This window comes from Cynocephalus volans, chromosome 4 (assembly GCF_027409185.1).
Source record: "Cynocephalus volans isolate mCynVol1 chromosome 4, mCynVol1.pri, whole genome shotgun sequence".
NCBI lineage: Eukaryota > Metazoa > Chordata > Mammalia > Dermoptera > Cynocephalidae > Cynocephalus > Cynocephalus volans.
Window position 1 is genome coordinate 38,421,104 of NC_084463.1, and position 20,846 is coordinate 38,441,949.

At 47.2% G+C, this 20,846-nt stretch overlaps 1 protein-coding gene across 1 annotated transcript; it reads right to left on the minus strand.

Moving 5' to 3' along the window:
- Nucleotides 1–1,688: 1,688 nt before the first annotated feature.
- Nucleotides 1,689–15,573, minus strand: SH3BP5L (SH3 binding domain protein 5 like). The gene is made up of 7 exons (XM_063092669.1): nucleotides 15,496–15,573; nucleotides 14,398–15,010; nucleotides 7,893–7,955; nucleotides 7,619–7,747; nucleotides 5,586–5,747; nucleotides 4,143–4,316; nucleotides 1,689–3,589 (listed from the first exon to the last, which is right to left on the minus strand). Exons 2-7 carry the CDS (start codon nucleotides 14,575–14,577, stop codon nucleotides 3,122–3,124), a joined length of 1,176 nt encoding a protein of 391 aa, XP_062948739.1. The 5' UTR covers nucleotides 14,578–15,010; nucleotides 15,496–15,573; the 3' UTR covers nucleotides 1,689–3,121.
- Between the last annotated feature and the right edge of the window lie 5,273 nt (nucleotides 15,574–20,846).

Here is a 20,846-nt window from a genome sequence, read left to right on the forward strand (position 1 = left end):
TGGTTTTGTTTGTTTGTTTGTTTGTTTTCCCCACTTGAAGGAAACACCATTAGTTCTAACCCTCCTGGTCTCTCTCCACCTTTGCCTTATCTGGTGATTTTGCAAGTAGAAATTGCATGGGCACAGCCCAGCCCTTTTTTTCTTTGGTTCTTTTGCACCAGGAGCCTTACAGACCCCACTTGCCAGGGACTGGATGGGGAAATGCAACCTGGTAGCGTCATCTCAGAAAGCCCACTCATGAGGACTACAAGGCTGTTTCAAACAGTTCATGGAAAGATTCATAACTTTTAATTCTGTTTTTTCTACAAACTTTCTTAGTATTCTCGTATAATATTGTATACTGAAAATGTGCTAAGGGAGTAGATTTTAGGTACTCTTACCATAAAAAAAAGGGGGAGGAAACTATGCAAAATGATGGATATGCTAATTTGTTTGCCTACAGAAACAATTTCATTACGTATAACAAAATATCATGCCGTTCACCTTAAATATATACAAGTAAAAAGTTCTTCTAAAATAGTCTATTCAGGGCCAAGCCCGTGGCGCACTCGGGAGAGTGCGGCGCTGGCGCCGCCGCGGGTTCGGATCCTATATAGGAATGGCCGGTGCACTCACTGGCTGAGTACCGGTCATGAAAAAGACAAAAAAATAAAATAAAATAAAATAAAATAAAATAAAATAGTCTATTCACCCAGACATAAACTACACATTTTCATAGCAGCTTTTCTAGTAATAAAGGAAATGTTTTTGCACCCATTTGCCAGGTCAGGGAAGGTGGGCTCAAAGAACTGTACATCACCTGTCAAGTGGCATACAGAGTACTTTGAACATAGTGGTCCCTGATGGTCCCTTTGGCATGTAAAGTCACCGGGGTCACTGCTTTGCTTGTGTCCTTCCAATTCTTGGCCCCTCCTGGTCCTCCACGGTCAACCCTCCAACCAGGCAACATCTTCTCCTTCCCTTGGCTTACCCCTCTCCTCAACCCAGCTCTAAATGCTGGCCTACTGCAGGTGGGGCTCAGGCCAAAGCCTTTTGCTGTTCACCTCCAAGGAATCTGAAGTTCATATCCCTCCCCGACCTGATTCCATCAGAAGTTTCACAGGCATCTCTCACCAGTGAGTCCAAATGCATTCAACCCCTGCCACTCCTCAACTAGTCAAGACCCTCAACTTGGGAGACACCTTTTATCTATGTTAAATTTGTTTCAAATACACAATGGGTAACTTATATGTCCTAAACACTGCAGTGGTCAAAAGTCATTGTCTGAAACTTTATTTCATGAATCCAGCTTCCCTACTTTTATTCCTCCCTTTCCTTCAAGCTCATGTCCAGACACATACAAGATCCTACCCCTCTGGCACCCTCATCTGTTGGTTCTAACAGCATACACTCCACCCTGCATGCCTCTCGGTGCCAAGTACTCCACTGGCACCCATCACCTCACACAGCACAGCCCCACAGGGCACCAAATCCTCTGGCTTATCTACACTTGCCCTGTGCATGACCACCCTGGCCATGAAGCCTCATACCACCCCAAGAGCACGCACTCCTTTCTTCCTCTCCTCCCATAGCCTGGCTCACTCCAGCTGGTCCTTCACCTCTTTTTTCTGATCATCCCATCTAAAGGGCCCCTCATTGCACCCCCCCATCTCCGCCCCTTTTCCTTCCTCCATCAAGGACAGTAAACATTACTGTTACATAAACTACTTTATTTAAATAAAAACAGGGCAGACCATTTACCCCACACACACCAGCACATGCACACACACACACTCCTCCCTTTCTCCTTTCCACCCACGGCCACCTCAAACCTAGAGGTTCTCATTGTGACCACCCTCCCTTGACCTGAAGATAGACACCTGTGCAGAGGCTCACTCCTTCCCCAATCACTTGCAGCAGTGCACAGGCCTAGGCCTTCTTCCCTCCCGGGATGTCCTGTCTCTCTCAAGACCCCAGATCTGGTGTGGCTTCCCCCCAACCCCACCACCTGGCATCACTGCCAGGCACCTGGAGCTGCTCCCTGCGGAGGGTAGGACCCCTCACATCAGGATAACTCCTCCCCTGCACCAGTGGAGGTAAGAGGCTTGGCAGCCAAGCTTGAGCATTCCATGAAGAATCCTGGAGTAGGTACTGTTTAATTTGGGGAAGAGCAAGGGAGAGCAATTGAGCACCAAATTCCCTAACCCCACCCTGCAAGAGGGTGCTGAGATTTGGTTCAGCATCCTTTACCCAGAAAAATAAACCCAACTCCAAAGCAAGAGTGTAAGGTGGCAGGACTGGCAGAGGCCTTGGCCTTCAGGACCTCCTCACATCTCTGCACCACATGAACCCTGTTAGGGACCCACTAGCACCTTGGCAATGTTAAGGACCCAGTCCAGCTGGGGAAAAGCCATGCACACAGGAGACCTATGTTGACAATAAGATTGAGTTCCCCTCCCTAACACTGGCATCCTGCAACTTCTGCCTTGAGATACAGAAGCAGAGGCTCAGACCATGAAGGGGAGTGCTGAAGGGAAGGGTGGTGTCTTCCAGAGGCACGCAGTTCTTCTTACAAGTTACACACAGGTGGCTAGGACAGGACAGGGGCACAGGGCTGCCAGAAGGGCTCAGCAGCATACCTAGGGCACCCTTGAGAGTTGCCTTGGGAAAGTGGGCAGGCCAGGGACCAACAGGAGGGGAACCTGTCCATCTGTTCACTCAAGCCCATTACCCATTTTCTCTGAGTTTCCCTGTGCCTTCTAGACCAAGTTCCCTGAGGGGAAAAGCAGATGGAAGGAGGGAGGTCAGACAGAAAGAGGAAAGCAAAGGGTATGGGACAGACTGAGAGGAACCAGCACGAGGAGAGGAAGATGAGAATGCCAGAGAGAGCAAGCCTTTCCAGAGAGCAAGCCTTCCAAATGGATAAGGCAAAGAGAGAACTGCCTCTTGAGGGGAGAGGAGAGAGGCAGAGACTATGAGAAAGCCAGGGCAGACACAGAGGACTCAGACACAGCTGACCACTCCCAGAAAAGCACTGGAGAAGGGGACCTCAGGGACAACAGGACCCCAGAGGACTGGGAGAAGTCTGTGGGCCCTGACTGACCCACGGTGGAGAGTCGAGCCAACAGCCCTGGTTACTGGGCTACAGACTGACACTGCGCTGGTGGCGACCCCCACGGACCCCACCATCACTGCCCCGGCGCCCACCACTCCGGGGTCCCAGCTCTTGGCCGTCCAGACTGGCATGGTCTGAAAGACCCCGCAGGTGCTCCACCGAGTCACACTTCTGTAGGTCAGAGGCCACAGTGCGCAGGCTCAGCAGGCTCAGCGTGTCCGTGTCAGGGGCAGGGCCAGGTCCCAGGCTGCTGCCCTCCTCCAGCCCCCCACCCTCAGCCCCCTCAATCCCACTGTCCCCATCCTCTATGCCCTCTGGCCCCGCTTCAGCCCCTACGGGGGAGGAACGCCGTGGGCCTGGGGTGTGGGGAGGCAGGCCCCTGCGCCGTGCATGAATCTGCTCGCTGATCTGCTCCAGGTTACGCAGGGCGACTGAGTAGCGGGTCTTAGCCTGGGCCACCTGCTGCTCCAGTTCTGTCACTTTGGCCTTGTGCTCCTGCAGAGGAAAAGAATGAGATGACCCATGGGATATCTTTCTGTCCCCCTCAGCACTCTGCACTGAGGTCCCCGCAGGCCTTCCCAGTCTGGCTGGCTGCACTCAGCTCCCACCACAGAGCTGCAATACCCTTCTCCCATCCACTCTGCTCCTCTAGTTGTCTTTTCCACTAATCCTACCCTGCTGCTAACCTGAGCCCCACCTTCTACAGCCTGCCTTCCAGGCCTTCATCCCCACCAGTCCCTCTTCCTCCTCTCCCGTTGTTCCCCTTCCTCATCTGGCTAGTTCTTCCCCATCCCCCGGGTTTTACCAGTTCTCTTTTTCTCTTGCTTATCTTTCTTCTTCAGCTACATTCTCTGCCACCACCAGCCCCCAACTGTAGGGTCTTAATGAGCATACATGCTACCACCCATCCTCACCACTGACTGGTCTGACAGAGGCCTCATCCTGCCCACTCCACCAGGATGGCCCCGAGAAGCAGACCAGTATCCCCTCTACCTGCCCTCACTTTCCATGCATGCTCATTGTTCTTCCCCTTCTCCCACTCAGCTACCTCCAGAATCTGGCTGAACTGGGCCTTGAGCTCGAAGTAGGGGCGGCTCTTGCCGATGGCCCGCCGGAGAGTCTTCTGCAGGGCCTGGACTCGAGCCTCAGCCTGTTGGCACAGCTGCGTCACCCGCTGATGCTCCCGCTCACCTCGTAGCCGCTCCTCCTCTGCCTCATTCACCTGACCAAGGTGGGGTGGAGGACATACATGACTTAGCTGGAACCCACAGTTCAGTCCCTGGCATCTGCCCCAGGCTGCCAATCTGAGCGCTGCCCTAGAGGGAAACTGAACAGAAACATCCTATGCAAACCCCTGACTGTCTGCAGAGCCATAGACACAGAGAACAGTGGGCCCATGAGCCTCAAGAGAGCTTCTTTCCATATCTTCTGGACCTGCTGCCCGACCTCCTGGTCTTCAAACATTTGCCTCTACAGCCACCTCTTCCCCATGCTCTTGTCTATTATCACCTCCACCACCTGCCACTTGGCTTTGCCACTGCCAGGAAAGAGGTACTAGAGGCCCTCAACCACTTGTAAGCACTGAGGGAACATCTGTCTATAAGCACATCACACATCTGCAGCAGCATTGTCCTGGGGAGGCCTCAGTTGTCAGTGGCTAGGGGTTAGAACACTGGAGAAGTCCCTGTGTGGGGAACTGGGTTCTCCAGGTTTCCACACCTCATGCATGCACAGGCCAGAGTTGTTACATCTGAGTAGGGAGGAGATCAGGGCTCCGGCCACCTCATCTACCAGGACCAGTGGGCTGACTGTGCCACATCCTGGGAAGATGCACACAGGAGCCCCATCCAACCTTGCAGGCACCCACTATCACTTAACGCCCTGCCTCACATAGCTTCAACAACCCCTTCCTCAGTGCTCTGTACTTTCATTTGCGTGAGCTCCAGAGTAGAAACAGAGTGTGTGCTCTGTGTGAGGAGCACAGGAAGAATCACAAGACAAAACCACCCCCCAGGAGTGACACTTGCCCTGGATAAGCTGAAGGTGGCAGACTGAGTCAATGCCAGGGATCCTCCTGCTCCCTGGCCCCTCTCAGGATCTTGGAAATGACATAATTTATCATTCAAAAATCAAGGTATACTGCCAGAGCCCAAAAACAGGAAAGGGAGAACATTTTGAAAAACAAAGAGAAGAGCCACATAGCTAAACATAACAAAATGTAAATGGTGAATGCAGAACACCCACCAGGAATGAACTGTTTCTGCTATACCCACACCTGGAGGCAAAGGTTCGAGAAGAGCCAAAGATGACATTCTAAGTCAGAGGGAAATATGGAAAGCAGTGGAGGTCAAAAGGGCAGAGAGCTAGGAAAAGGTTTTGCCTGAAAGAGAATCAAAGCTGAGGGAAGAGAGAGGAAGGAATGAGGCGGCGAACTGATGAAAAGGATAGCAAAGGAACCAGTGATGGGAATTTGCCACACTGCCCGGCTCACCTTGCAGGTAGCATGGTTGAGCATCTCCTGCCACGTGGGGTCCAGTCGGTTTTTGTCAGCCATGACGCCCTGCTCTGCCACAAACACCATCTCCCGAGCAGCATTGTGCATGCTCACAGCCCGCTCGTACCGCAGTGCTGCCTTCTGGGTCTCCTGCTGGGCCTGGGGGAGAGAGAGCCATCAGGGCAGAGAGCCCCAGATGCCCTGAGGTAACCCCAAAAGCCCATGGAGACCCATCATGGGAGTGAGGACAAGAGAAACAGGAAGGCCCATTTGCAACGTTATCTTCATTTCCCAAAGTACACTAAGGATAAATGCCAAGGAAGCAATATTCTATAAAGAATGTCTCATAAGAATATAGACTAGGAGAAAAAATAAATGTAGTAATAAATATTTAAAAGAATAATATTGCCAGTGGAGGTTGGGTGTGTGAAATCCAGTACTCTCAAAGACTGATGGCCTTTTGCCCTAGAGAGAACAAAGGAAAATCTGAACCATTTTAATTGGAAGGAGGTTAACAACATGGACGAAGTCTTACAGAAAGTATGCTCCTGAGACCAAAGACCATCCATTCCACATCCAGTGGGTAAGCTGAAGGAAATTATCAAACAAGCGCTCAGAAATATTCGTCACAGCCATTCTAACCAAGCAAAAAACTAGAAACAAACCTAAGATTTCAGTTACAGGGAACTGGTTAAACAAATATAGGCACTCTAACATAAGGAAATATTAATCCGTCCTTAAAAATGATGGCATGGATATATATTGGTTGACATGGAACTATGTCATAACACTAAGTAGAATAAAGGAACAAAAATAGCACATAATTCAGATCCTCATACCAGCCAGCCACATACGCACACACAAAAAACACAGTAGATACTGTGTAGTCTCATTTTGGCAGGATATATACAAAAATGTTATTTAAAATAACAACAACAACAACATGGTTATCCGTGCTATGTTAATCATATTTTTTATTTTCTATATTTTATGATGCTTTGACATCTTGCGGGCCTTGCTGGCCAAGGAGAAATTGCCCCTCCGAGGACTAGCTAATTCCTAGAGATAGTAAACTCCCCTGTAAGTATACCTTTCATATGCAAACCAACCAATCCAAAGCCCAGATACCCAACTACCTCCTTTATCTAACACCGCCCAAGCCAATATTTGCCCTGCCCTAAATCACCTCAGGGCCTGGTACTAGACAACTGGAGACCACCCCCATGGCCCAGAGCCTGCCAAAATTATTCAAACTATCCAAACTTACTAACTTACTTATTATTCAAACTATCTAAAATTACTCAAACTTGTCTACCCTGCCTCACCCATTCTTTCCCATGAAAACCACAATAAAGGCTCTGGGCGATGCTTTGTCCTACTTCTCCTGCCTCCTGATGGACCCTGGTGCTCGCCCATGTAGGCTTGCATGGCATGACATGTTCCCTCCTCTTGGGAATAAACTCTTCTTTCAAGGAACTTGACCCCATGTCTATCACCTTACCATACCAGATTAAAACAAATCATGGGATTAAAACAAACCATGACTCATGTGCACAGCAGAATTTAGGACAATTTAGGTTTTCTTCTAGTTTTTATTAGTCTTCCAATGGTGAACACACATTACTTGTGTAAAGAAAAAAAGGGTAGGTGAAGAATAAAAGGAGGGGATTGGGGGGGGGGAGATAAGCAAAGAAGAGATGTGGGGAAAAGAGACATGAACCAAAGGAAAGAGAAAAAATGGAAAAGATGAAAATAGTAGGATGTTAGAACTGACAATCTAATATACCCTAAACCCTGATTTCTTACAAGACATTTAAACGTTAGCAGGACTGAACTAAATTTTCTGGACCAGCCTCCTGCATCCATCCCGCCACCATTTTTTAGACCATGAGCCCAGGGCCTGCAACAGTAAAAACTTCCTCAGTCCACAGAGCTGGTTCATAGCAGAGCAAGGTATGGCCCAGAGAACAGTCCAGGAACAAGCTCTGCGCACTTTGCGTCCTCCCCAAACACAGGTCAGCCGGCCATACCTCCTTAGCCAGCCGCCGAGCCTCATAGTAGGGCCGAGCCTTCTCAATGCAGCTTCCCAAGTGTGAACCTTGGGTGTTGAGCTTCCTCGCCGACTCCTGCAGGATCCTCCGATAAGTGGTCCTGGCCTCCTGGCAATGGGACAGGCAGAGGGAAGGCGAGTATGAGAGCCCCAGCCTTTCATACAGGCCCTACCCTTTTCCACTGTCTGGGAAAGAGACAGATGGAGAGAACCCCGTGGACCAGCTCAAGGGCATGAGAAGGAGGACCACTCACATCCAGCTGCAGTTCCACCTGGTTGATCTCCTCACTGGCCTGGTTCAGATGCTCCAGCTCCTCCTGTCACAGAGAGGGGTATTGAGTTAGAGCAGTGAAAGGAAGAAGCCTAGTTGAACTGTGCAGGGCAGGAGCAATGTACAGAGAGAAAGCCCCACCTGACCAAGGACAGAAGGTGAGATGCTCGGGAAAGGGAAAAGAAATGGAGGAGGTGACTGTCGAATGTCTCCTTGTCAGAGACCTAATACACACTATGTCATTTAATCCTCACAACTCCACCTTGCGTTGGGTAATAAAACACCCATTTTAAGAATGAGGAAATCAAGATTCAGAATCTGTCACAGGCAAATGGCAGAGATGCCTCACTCTCCATCAGATCTCACTACTTCCTCACACTGGGGGTAGTCTCCTTGGAGCTCTTCCCCAGAGAGAGAGAGGACAACCCCCTGGGCCAGGGCAAGGCTACTCAGTTAGCACCCGTTTACTGAATATTTATCACCTCTCAGTACTGTGAGACCTAAGAATTCACAACAGAGAGAGGTGGCAGCTCACAGCCAGTAAATAAGCCCCGCAAGTAAGCTATAGGTCCTCAGCAGTACATGGAGTTCTGTGAGGAATGGGTGTGGTGCCCTCTGGGTGGCAGGGTCATTTACATGGGCAGTAGGAAGCCAGGACAGAATGCCTGGAGTACTTGCTCTCTAGCCAGACCCTGAAAGACTCACAGAAAAGCACCAGTGAAGGGTGGGTAGCCAGGGGACCAAGGGAAGCAGCTGCCCTGGGCAGACAAGTTGGCAGGTGAGGCACCGGGAGGAGATACCAGGCCTTTTCCTCATGGCCAAAGGAGCTCCTAAAAGCCTGTTGCCACCTAGACTGTGGTTTAGAAAGGCGGATCTGAGAGATGTAAGGACAGCTTGGAGGAGCCAGGGAGACAAATGTGAAATCTATATTCAATATTCCAGGTGGGAAAGGAGAAGGCAGATTCCAAGGAAATGCAGAACACAGAATCACAAGGGCTTGGTAGATGATTACAGTCAAGATCAAGGAAGAGTGTAGAGTCCAAAAAGCCTCTCAGCCTGGTTGGGCAATGAGTGACGATGACCCCCAGGTCCCCATGCAGCTCATCCTGTGGGAGGGAGGGTCTCAGGGAGAAGTCACTAGACATGCTAGTTTGAGTGCCTCACTGGCCCTCAGGCTGAAGAAAGAAGCAATGGAACCACCCCAGGGCTTTCCATGAAGTGGCAGAGAGCCTGGATGGGTGCTGGCTTACAGTCATCTTCCCCTACCCAATAAAACACAAATTTCCAGAGCCCCTGGCAAGCTGAAGACACTGCTGAGGAGCAATGCTGGTCTGCACCAAGGAAATGCCTGGTACTCACCTATGGAATCCGCCTCCAAGTGCCTCACAGCCTCTGGACAGGCCAGCAGGACCCAGCCCAGTGTCTGCCTACTGCACAGATATGACCTGCACTTGGCAGTGACACTGCCAACACTTTCCATTCATATGGCTGTGATGCTGCTCCCACTCACTTCGCTCAGCCCTTCCAGCAACCCAGTGAGGGCATCAGGCTGGCATGCACAATATCATTTTATTCCTTTTATTTCAATACTCCCCCTACCCTGATCCTGAAAAGATATGCGTTAGCAAGTAAGAATACAGGAAACCAGCATTAATTATAGTAAAAGGAGGAATACAAAGGTAGAAACCTACAGTGGAACCAGGAACAAGGATATGAAAATGTGCACACCTACAACCATGTATACCCTGCCTCAGGAAGGCCACAAATTTGCCTCTAAACTTTCTCAAACAGAGCTGTCCAACAGAAATATAACATAAACAGCACATGGAAATTTTAATTTACTAGCAGCCACATTTTAAAAAGGTAAAAAAAACAGGTAAAATTATAATAATACATTACATGTAACCCAATATATCCAAAATATTATCATTTCAACATGTAATCAACAAAAAATATTGACCACTCTTACTCTTTTTTTTCTTTTAAACTAAGTCTTCAAAATCCACATGTATTTGTCCCGCAGAGCACATCTCAACTTAGACAGTGGCATGTGGCTCCTGTATTGAGGTTTAGAAGTTGGTATACATGGGGAACCTAATTAGTCACACAACCCAGTGTCCATAAAATAACAAACAGGTTGGAACAAAAGGCATCCATCCGATATGGCTCAGAGAACCCAAGAGGAGGCCTGGAAGCAGCACCAACACCACCAGACACAGAGAGCTCCATGTTTCACAGCGCCTTCCTAACAGGGACATCACTATCAGCTGATGAGATCACCCCAAAGTGCCCTCAAAAGGCAATTTCTGTCAGGGTGAGAGGCAACATCTCTCCCTGTGGGCACAGCTTCTTACAGCTTAACTTGGCCCACAGGAGGTTTCAAGCTATCTGGGAAAGAAGGAGATGACCAGTCCTTTCAGCATCTCCTGCTGGAATATTCTTTTTCTCAGTTCATTCACATTTGATACGTGAGAAACAATGAGGCAGGAAATTAAACAGTTGAGTCCAGATTCAGGACCCAATCTTTGATCTTGCTTTCCTGCCCTTGTGACCTCAATCCTGGGATTGAGGACATCCCTGGATGGATGTCTCAGAAAAGACAGGAGTATTATAACCTAGCAAAACCACAGCCTGGGTTGGAAAAGGACAGGCCTCACAAATGCAATAAACATTGAATCCAGAGGAGAAGAAGAGGCAAGAAAAGGCCACCCTGTGACATAACATGGATGAACCAAGGTCAAGACCAATCCCCACTCAGTTCCATGGCCCAAAGTTCTCCCAGTCCCCTACTCCCAGCCTCCAACAAAATAGTAAAAGGAGCAAATGGCTCAGCATAAGTTGTCCCCACTGGATAAAGAACAAGGGTTCTTGTTACTGGCAAGTGGCAGGAGCAGCAAATACCCTTCTGTATGAAACTAGCACCCCAGCAGCACCTCCAGCATTAAACAAGCTATCTGTTGATAAGATCTGCCCCTCGAAGTCATAAGGCTCCTTCTAACAGGACAAGGAGATGCCTGGGGAGCAGAGCAGCCTGGAGGGCATGTAAGCAGGGGAGATAGCAAAGAACAGCCCAGCTGGAATACACCCAGGACAATGCTGAGTGGGAAACCATCCAGCACCCAGGGCACTGTTTTGGCCAGTCAGGGACACATTCCATTTGATTTGCTCCACCAAGGACTCATGGCACTCGGCTGAAATGGAATTTGGGCAGAAGAAAATCTGAGTCAGCATGCCTCAACTAATCAGTGAGCCAGCAGCCAGCAAGGAGTGTGACCTTCCCGGAGCACACTGGGCACATTCCTGGTATACCAAGACACTGAGTCAAAGCCATGGGCACTCACACTACAGATGCTCCCGCCCCATCTAGTGTGGAACATCAAAACTCAATGGTCAGTAAGTGGGGTCAGGATGACAACTTGACGGTCAGTAAGTGGGGCCAGGGTGATGCCTGTCCTGTGCGAAATAAACCAATACTTCCAGATGAGGACACAGAGGTTGCAAAGTCACCCTGAAGAGTCTGGAGAGCAGGAGGTAAGTGAGTGTATCCACATATCTGAGGAAAGATGTGCTCATCACAAAAGAGGCTGAGAAAGTCACAAGGACATAGACCCAGGCCCATCCCAGCACCATCCACCTTTCCTCCTTTCCTCCAAAGGGATCCTCTCTCAGAAAGCCAAGGACCAGCCTGGAGGACTTGGAGAACTCCGCTGAGATCATGACATGGAGACACAATCAGTGGCCTGCTCTGGGAGAAATAGCACACTCCAGGTAGAAACCAGCTGTCCTTTCAACTTCCAGAGGGATCCCACCAGAGAATGAGCTTTTTAGCTCCCTGCCTGCCAAGGAACCCCACCACCACATCAGAGAGATCCTCACCTAGGTCATCCATTTCTGGGAGCTTCAGAAAATAACAAAACAGGGCCCCTGACTTTGGGATATCCCTAGCCCAGTGGACTCAGCTCTGCAAATCATCTGTCATCCCACCCAGACCAATAGAATCCACATATCTGGTGAGGGTCTAGAAAGGGTGTTTTTAAAGCTCTCTTGTGGATTTTGATGGATGTATTGGTAGAGACCCACCAAAAGCATTGAGAATCCAAAGAAATAGGCCGAGCCCGTGGCGCACTCGGTAGAGTGCTGCGCTGGGAGCGCGGCGACGCTCCCGCCGCGGGTTCGGATCCTATATAGGAATGACCGGTGCACTCACTGGCTGAGTGCCGGTCACGAAAAAATGACAAAAAAAAAAAAAAAAGAAAGAAATAAACAGCCATTTAAAGCACTGAAACACATTATCAGGCAATATGGTCTGGTGCACTGTCAGCACTAAAAATAGCCCCAAAAGACACATGCCCCAATCTTGTTCTTAGCCACAAGAGGAGCCCAAACAAGGAAGGGCAAAATGCTGCTGGCCTCCTCTGCGAAGGGTGGCTCTCATATGGCAAGAAGACACTATATCCCTCCCTGCACTGGCCTAGCCATGCCTGTGTCATCAAATGAGGGAGGCCACTACAAGACCTTTCCTCCCTATGAAAACCACAATGTTGCACAACATGCCGCACATTTTAGCAAGAAAGACTAGAGTCTGGTTTACCCCACCTACGCCAGTAACACCGCAAGCTCGCTGGGGGCAAAGTGAATCTTATGCCTTCTCAGTATACTCCAACCCTTACAGAGCTCATCTGATACAACTGTCTGTGATGACAGAAATATTCTATTTCTGCACTGTCAGTACAATACCTAAGGAACTGCACTTTTAATTTTATTTAGTTTCAACTGATTTTTCTTTTTTTTTTTGGCAGCTGGCTGGAAAGTTTTAACTGATTTTAAGTATCCACATTCAGCTAGCAGCTACCTTACTGTACAGTGAAGTGCAACTCTTCATACTACCACCTCTGGCAATGTGAACAATGGAAAAATACACAGGAGCAGGAGAGGCTGAGCAAAGAGACCTCAGTGAATTCTTCTCCAGAGAAGTATCCTCTGGAGCAGAGCAAGGAATTCTTCAGGGAAGTATATGAAGCGCATTACACAGAGCCTCCTCTCCAAGGAACAGAGATATCTCTTTCTGAAAGTGCTACCTACAAACTTTCACCAAGGAACAAGCAACAGTTTGTGAAAGAAAAGAATCGTAGATCCGTGTCAGAGCAGAGTGAGAATGACTTGCTAGACCAACCCCTCGCTTTACAGATAAAGAAACTGAGACTCAGAGAGGTTAAGTAATTTCCATAAAAAATCACAAATCATGGGGCTGGAGGTTGCTTGAATCTCAGCCCAAGGCTTTCTTCATTATAACTTATTTCCTCAGTGGATGACAAATCTGTAAAATTAGCAACAGAAATTGAGCTATTTTCAATGCAAAGTCCATGAGGCACAGCATAAGTAAACTACTGACTTATACTAGAAACGAATGACTCACCACTGCTTCATTGTAAGCCTGAACACAGTCAGAGAGGAGCTCTCACACATACATATCCTGGGAACCCACACAAAGAAGGCTGGAAAGATGCCAGGACCAGCTTTGATTTCTTCTCAACTCACTGAAGTAATCCAATAAAGGTTTATTGACAGAGAAGCCCAGGAATTCAAGCCTGGAGATGCTCTTGCTCACCTGTAGAGGGGTGAGTCACTTCCACAACAATAGAATTTTGGAGATGCAACTGGACCTAATGGCAGACTCGGGCCCCAAACGTACAGGAGCATCCTGGCAGTCACCTGCCCAAGCAGCTTCCCCATGAAGCCCTTCTCAGCCACTGCCCTGAAACACTGCAACCCAGCTTCAGCTAGCCACACATCTTCTCCACACGATGTTAGTCTTCCTCACCCACCTCCCCAAGGTCTACACAAAGATCTGCCTGTCCTACCACCTAGACTGTAAATATTCCAAGGTAATAAACTGCTCTTCCATTTCTTTGGTAAACCCACCATCTGAGAGCACAGAAGGTGTATTACTAAGGACTGACCACGACTGATACAAATCCTTGAACACATGGGATTTTCTTATAGGCCTAAACCTGATGCCACCTTTATAACACCTGAAAGGTGCTCCCATTTAGAGATACGAACTTTCCTGGAAGGCAACGATGAGAAGGTGGAAAAGGGGAAAAGATTCCCTCACCCAGCCTCAATATTGTCTCCCAATCTCAGTCACTTCCTTTCACCTCCCACTCACACAGCATCTCTGAGCTAGCAGCCAGTCTGCTTATTTGGAAGCATAACAGTTCTACCTTCCACTGACCTAAAGTGTACCACCTGCATATGCTCTCAAACTGGCACTTCGTTACTCAGGCCAGACTTTTCTCCACATTTCCACCAACACACAACTCATTTGGCATTTATCACACGATATTGCAATGATTTGTTGCCAAACTTGTTTTCCATTCCTGCCATAGTACACTTGGAAGAGAATAATCTAAGCCCTCATTCACCTGACAACTCTTCAGGAAGGCTGGAATCTGAGCTCTCTTTCTCTCCCCATTCAGTCTTCTCACCTGTATTCTAGGATCCAGTTCTTCCTCCTCTCTTGGGGACAATTTGACCTCACTGCTGCTGCTTCCACCTCCGGGCTCCTCTGCAACTGGGCTCCTAGGGACTTCATTCTCTACAACCTCAGGCCGCAGCTCCCCCTGTGGGGTCTCCCGCCCCCCTGAAACCTGTCTGAGCTCAGCCATGCTGACAGGGAGAGGGCAGAGCCCTATGCACAAGAGAGGACAGACATGCTGGGAACAGGGCCCCAGCTTGGGGCTTCCTGGGCTCTAGATGGTAAGGAGAAGGGTTTCTCTTCTCAAAAGAATGGGAAAGGGAGCACAGGAAGAACCTCACACACTCTATTATAGGCTGAGATTCAAGTTGTCAGTGGGGTTCCTAGAGCTAAAACCTTGTCTGTGCAAAAGTTTTTCCCTCTGCTCCAGGGGGAGTCCACCAAGAGAGATCTGGAGCAACAGCTCCGAGGTAGGGGGCAAAGGGGGCCTGGATCCTGGGCCGAGGCCTGCGAAGAGGAGCACCATTCGGGAGGGTGGAGGCAGACGCCTCCAGGCTGTTGTGTCAGCTGGAGAGAGAAGGCTGGGCCCGAGTAGAGGCTGCAGGACGAACGTCTCTGGGGAGCTTCGGGGGAAACAAAGGCCAAGTATATGGTCATGTTAGCATCAGAACCTCGGCCACCAGCCCCTTCCAATCCCTCAGCCTCCCAAAGACTTCACGCTACCGTCTCCCCACACCTCTGCATTCTGAGTAACCCCCTCCTCACCTTCTTTCCTCAGCCCTCAGGACTTTAGGTCCTACTCTTTCCCCTGTCCCAGCTTCTCTCGACACATCCCCTCCCCAACCAGAGCCTTCCAGACTTCCCTCTGAGCCTCCACCCTCTCCTCCATCCCCCCTTCTCTTCCGCCCGTCCCACTCCACCCCTGCCTGGCTTTGCAATTCACCACGTAACCCCCAGCCCCGCCCCACCTTCTCTTCTTTCTCAACCCTACGAACAATCTGAGCCTTCCATCTCTAACCCAACACTCTTCAGCAATCCAAGGTCCCCGCCGCCAGCCATCCCACAGACAGGCAAGAGCACCCCCTTCACAGCCTTAACCTCAGTTTACCTTCCCGTGCGCAGAGCTCCTAGGTTGCAAACAATCTTCCCCCTCCTTGCAACAAACCGGTCCAACCAAAAACGACGGGGCCCAGAGGAAGCGGAAATACTTCACCGGGCAAAAAGCGCCCGCCCTCCCACGCTCTCGTAAGCCTAGTCTGGATTCCTCAACGCTTGCCCATACCCGGCCTTCAGTTTCCGTACAAACTGGTGCCCCACAGTGCTCAGGCTCGCTTTACGTTGCCTCCTGTTCATCCTCCACCAAGGCGGAATGAAAGTAAAACATAAGTGTGTACTGCTGAGATAAACTAGGGCGAGTGATGGAGTCCCTGGTAAGTAGGGAAGTGGTAGAAATACTACCAGAAAATCTCCTAAGAAAGAATACCGCCATCTTCCTTTACGGCGCTGCGGCGCCCGCTGTCGGAAACTACTTCCGGCTTCGCCCAGGGAAGCGGGCACGACGCCGGAAGTGAACTCGTGAACTTTCAGCAGCAGCTGCCGGTGCTAGTCGAGTATGGGAATGAGCCTACTCTGCTGTTGAGACGCATAGTCATTTCTCAGAAGTGGCTTTTCTCACTCAAGTGAAGTCAATGGGACCCTTAATAACGGCGTCTAAGTGGACAGCTCTAATGGGTAAATCCCTCTCTTTGAGGCTTCCGGCCGGCGCCATCACCGCGACCCCAGCGTTACTTCTTCTTGAGCCAGGCCTCCTCTAAACGTCGTTTCGGTGGGGTCACTAATTATACCGTGAATGCTAATTAGAAGCTTGGTCAGCGTTAACTTAGTACTCTTATGCATTCAGTGCTCAAGTGACCTCGTGTATCATTACGTAACTCAATGAATGGGCGACCTGGTGGACACTTCTGGGTGTCGCTCGGCAAGGCAAGGGCCGAGGCCTAAGGGGAAGGGCTTCGGGGTTGGATGTTTTGTTTTTAGAAAAGGTCTGACTTCTTCAGAACCAACTCAGGGTTTACCCTGGAGATGGAGATGGAAAATGGACTGAATTCTTCCTCTTCCCTTTGGATCCTGTCAAAAATAAACACAGCCGGACATTAGTTAAAGGGATGAAAACATATTTAAACATATTAAAGGAGGAAAAGCTCAGCTCCATTCCAACTTGTACAGAGGTGACTGGGCATTTTATTTTTGTGTGTGTTTGGGTTTGGTTTGGTTTGGTTTTTTTTTTTGGCGGCCGGCCGGTACAGAGATCAAACCCAGGACGATGCTGTTAATCAACACCACCTCTAACCAGCTAAGCTAACTGGCCACCCCTAATTGAGCATTTTAAAAGGAGAATGAGCGGAAGGAGGGGGAGCAGGAGCTCTGTAGTCAGAAAAGTGAAAAATTACAAAGAGTTGGACAGTGTAAATGATATTGGGCTAGCTGTGCCTGCTAGCTGGCAGTAATCGAAGTTAGGGTTCTGTCCTCCCACTGAGAATGGGAGAGACAGGCCCTGGCCTGGTTACCTTTCAAAAGAATGGCTCTCAGGTCTTTGAGAAACACTCCTGAATTGTAGGAGATACGTATACCTCTTACAGGGGCAAGGAATGATTTGTAATTGTAAGCCCTTTTTAGTAAATGCTCTGAGAAAGTAAGGTCAGGAGCTTATCATCAGGTGTTGACTAGAACAAATAACAAATTTTCCTGACAGCATTGAGCTTTCGTTGGCAGGCATTTTAGTAGGGCGGGGGAGAGAGGGATAGCTGGGGTCATCCTAGGGACATGACCTGATGCTGCTAGAAGCCATAGGAGTTTAGTTGTATCTTAGTTCAGAGGTTTGGATGGAGTTGTTATGTACCAAGAATTCTACAGTTCTCAGTTGCCTCTTCTCATCCTCTCACCCTGTGAATAACCACATTTTAAAAAGTTTTAAGTAGAGCCAAGTATATTCCTTTTAAAAAGGAGATTTAAGAGATTTTTTCATAAACTTAGAAGTTTTATTTTTTTTAATTCCAAAAGTGGCTTTTCTCATTCCACTAAGTCACTGGAACCCTGAGTAACGGTATCTAAGTGGACAGCTCTGATGATGGATAATAACACCTCAGTCTTCTATCACATTCCTTTTTGCTATTAAGGTACTACACAAAAACCATGAAAATTGCATACAGAAGTCATAAACATAATTTATTTGTTCTCTACCAGTCACTTTAATTTTGTAGAACTAGGATTTCACTGTAATGACTCCATTTTACCTACTGTCTTCTTTCTACCCAAGCCTGAATTCTCCAACCTTTCCTATTCAGCCCTCCAATACTTATCCTTATACTCCATTCCACAGCTCCTTTTCCCTATGTATTTAGTCCTCAGCAATCACAAGCTACTGCTGGTTGTCTCAGATCTTTGTTGGATTTGGTAGGAAAATGTCATGAATATGTATAATGCCTAGACTCCCCTAGATTACATGCTGAGGTTCAGCAACACCCTTGATGTCTCCACTGGCCTTTCCTGGAGTTAACGCTTATCCACTGAGACCAAGTGTGATTCTATCATGTATAAATTGTAAAATAATTTCCCAATAGTTTTTCTGCTGTGCTTAGGTAATGTTTGGGGTAGGAAGTGATGGGGGGAGGGGGGCGGGTGGACTGTACACTGATTTAACCTAGGTTTATTTTGTTGAAGCCAACATGGACATGACGAGTTAAGACTTTTCTCTACAGCAGCACTGTCCAGTAGAATTTTGTGCAATGAAGGAAATGTTCTGTATCAGCTCTGCTGTATGGTGGCTTCTAGCCACATGTGGCCATTGAGCACTTAAGATGGAGCTAGTGTAATAAAGGAACTGTATTTTTATTTAATTAATTTTTATTTAAAATAGCCATATATGGCTAGTGGTTCTGTTATTGGACAGCACAATTCTAGAGCCTGCCTTTCTTATATATCTCTTCTCTGTACATATTGAACTTTCACATCTTCAATACAAAACAAACAAATGCCAATCTCCACTGTCATTTGTCTCATCTCCACTTTTTCAGCTCCCATTTACATCAGTCTGGACTCTGCTGCTGCCAATCCATAGAAACTGTAGAGATAAGGTGATCCGTGCTCTCAATATTGACAAAACACTGACATCTGACACTGGGTTATTTCTCTCTTCTTTCTTATTCTTTGGTTTCTGAGTCACTCTTGTCCTGGGTTGCCTTTTACTTCTCTGGCCCATTGATTCATTTCTTCATGCAGTATGTCTTTATTGAAAGTCTATTATGTGCCAGAATTTTGGATGATGAAGAGAAAAAGGACACTATCCCAGTTCTCATGTAGCTTATAGTCTGTGGTGCTCATTTTATAAATTGATGACAAACTAATTGGAACATAACCCAGAAATATGTTTTACCTTGCAATCTACTATACATGTATGTATGTAAATACATTCATAAAAAAGTTTCAGGGAAAGATCCATTCCCAAATTATGTGCAAAGGTCATTGATATTTGTATACTATTTTTTATCGTAGGTGGAGACCATTTTGACCTATGTTATTGATTTCATGACCCACCAGCGATTTGAAAACCCTGTCCTATGCCAGTTTTCTCTAGGCTCTGATGTTAACCTCTGACCATCTCATGCAACCTTTCCCTGAGTGTGCTCATCCAAGTGCATGGCACCAGCCCCTATCCATGGCTATTGCTCCTTCCTTGGTGCTTCCACCAAGTATGCAGTTCCTTCCACATACCCTGTGCATATCACATTCTGAGATCCAGCAGCCTCCAAGCACCATTGGTCTGTCCCAAGTTTGTCTCTCACTCACTGGGTCCAAATCTGATTTCATCCCTTTCTCCCAAATCCTGCTTCTTCTCCTACATTTACTATGATTCACTCATTTACCGTAGAGAGAAACCTGAAAGGCATCCCAAATACATTCCCCCTCCTCACTTTTGCTCACATTAGGTATCTGAGAGAGATCTCTCCTCCCCACCTCATTGCCATTGCTTCAGCTTAGACCCTTCTCACTTCCACATGGAGAATGTACCTCAAGAGTATTCTAAATCAGCTCTGTTCGACACCACTTTCGTGATAATGGAAATTTCTATATTTGCACTGTCCAAAATCGTGGCTACTAGCCATGCTCTTGAGCACTTAAAATGTGGCTAGTGCAACTGAAAACTAAATTTCTAGATTTATATAGCCACATATGGCTAGTGAGTAATGTTTTAAACAGCACAAGTGTAAATGATCTCCCTGTCACCAGGGTAATCCTCTTAGTCCCTGGCACAAATAGACAACCAACCAATTCCTATTGACTAACTTAATGAAATATGAAAATATGAAAGTCATGTAATGATGTCAGCAACACCATGAATTACTATGTAGCATCACAAATCAACTATTTCTTAGTTAAATATTTTTTTCATAAATTTTATTGGTAACTTTTTAATTTCTTCACATAAGTACCCTAAATTACCTTCATCATTAAAAACTACTTTTTAATTTTTTTCTATTAATAGAGCCTGCCATTTTATGTTCTTTAGCTTTTTCTCCTACCATCAGTCAAATATTTAATAAATACCACATTAAACACATTTGTTGACAAATGTGGTGACAGGTAGCAGATCAGTGGTTGCCTTGGGGAGAGATGGGAGGGATTACAAAGTGGCATGAAGAAACTTGTGGATAGTGGATATGTTCAGTATCTTGATTATAGTGAGGATTTCCTGGGTGTATATATGAGGGTACTTCAAAAAGTTGGTGGAAAAGTAGAATTAAAAGATAATATGAATCTTTCCATAAACTTTTTGTAGACCCCTCGTATATGTCAGAACTATTCAAATTGCACATTTCAATATGCAATCTTGTATGTGAATTATATCTCCATAAAACTTTTTTTAAACTTTGGTTGAAAACTTGTTCCCAGAAATATATACAATATAAAATCTACTAATAAATGTTAATAAAAGGGACAGCCTGGAATTAAAAAATCTGGAATTATTTCTACCCTTGTTAAATCTGCTGAGTTTTCTGGAAGTAAATTATTTTTCCCCAAGTTACTCTTTGCCTTTAATAATAAAAACATCTAACACTGAAGCAGTGTTTGCCTTGTGCCAGGCACTGTTCTGAGTGGTTTATATCTATTCATTTGATCCTCACAGCAATCTACTTAGGTGAATTGTACTCCATTTTGTAGTTGAGGAAATTGAGGAACAAAGAGATTAAATAATTTGCCCACGGTCATACTCTTGATAAGTGACAGAGCAGGTTTTTGAACTCAAACAATCCAGGCCCTGAGAGACAGTACTACACTGTGTCAAGTAAGCTTTATAAACAAAGTATTTAAGATTACTTAAAATTGAGCTGGCTAGTTAGCTCAGTTGGTTAGAGCACAGTGTTATAACACCAAGATCAGGCATTTGGATCCCCATACCTGCCA

Coding starts and splice junctions, on each gene's coding strand:
- SH3BP5L (XM_063092669.1), bottom strand. CDS start 14,577: ATGGCTGAGCTCAGACAGGTTTCAGGGGGGCGGGAGACCCCACAGGGG. Junction 7,956..14,397: donor AACTGGATCCTAGAATACAG/GTGAGAAGACTG, acceptor TCTCTGTGACAG/GAGGAGCTGGAGCATCTGAA. Junction 3,590..4,142: donor AGTTCAGCCAGATTCTGGAG/GTAGCTGAGTGG, acceptor TTTCCTCTGCAG/GAGCACAAGGCCAAAGTGAC.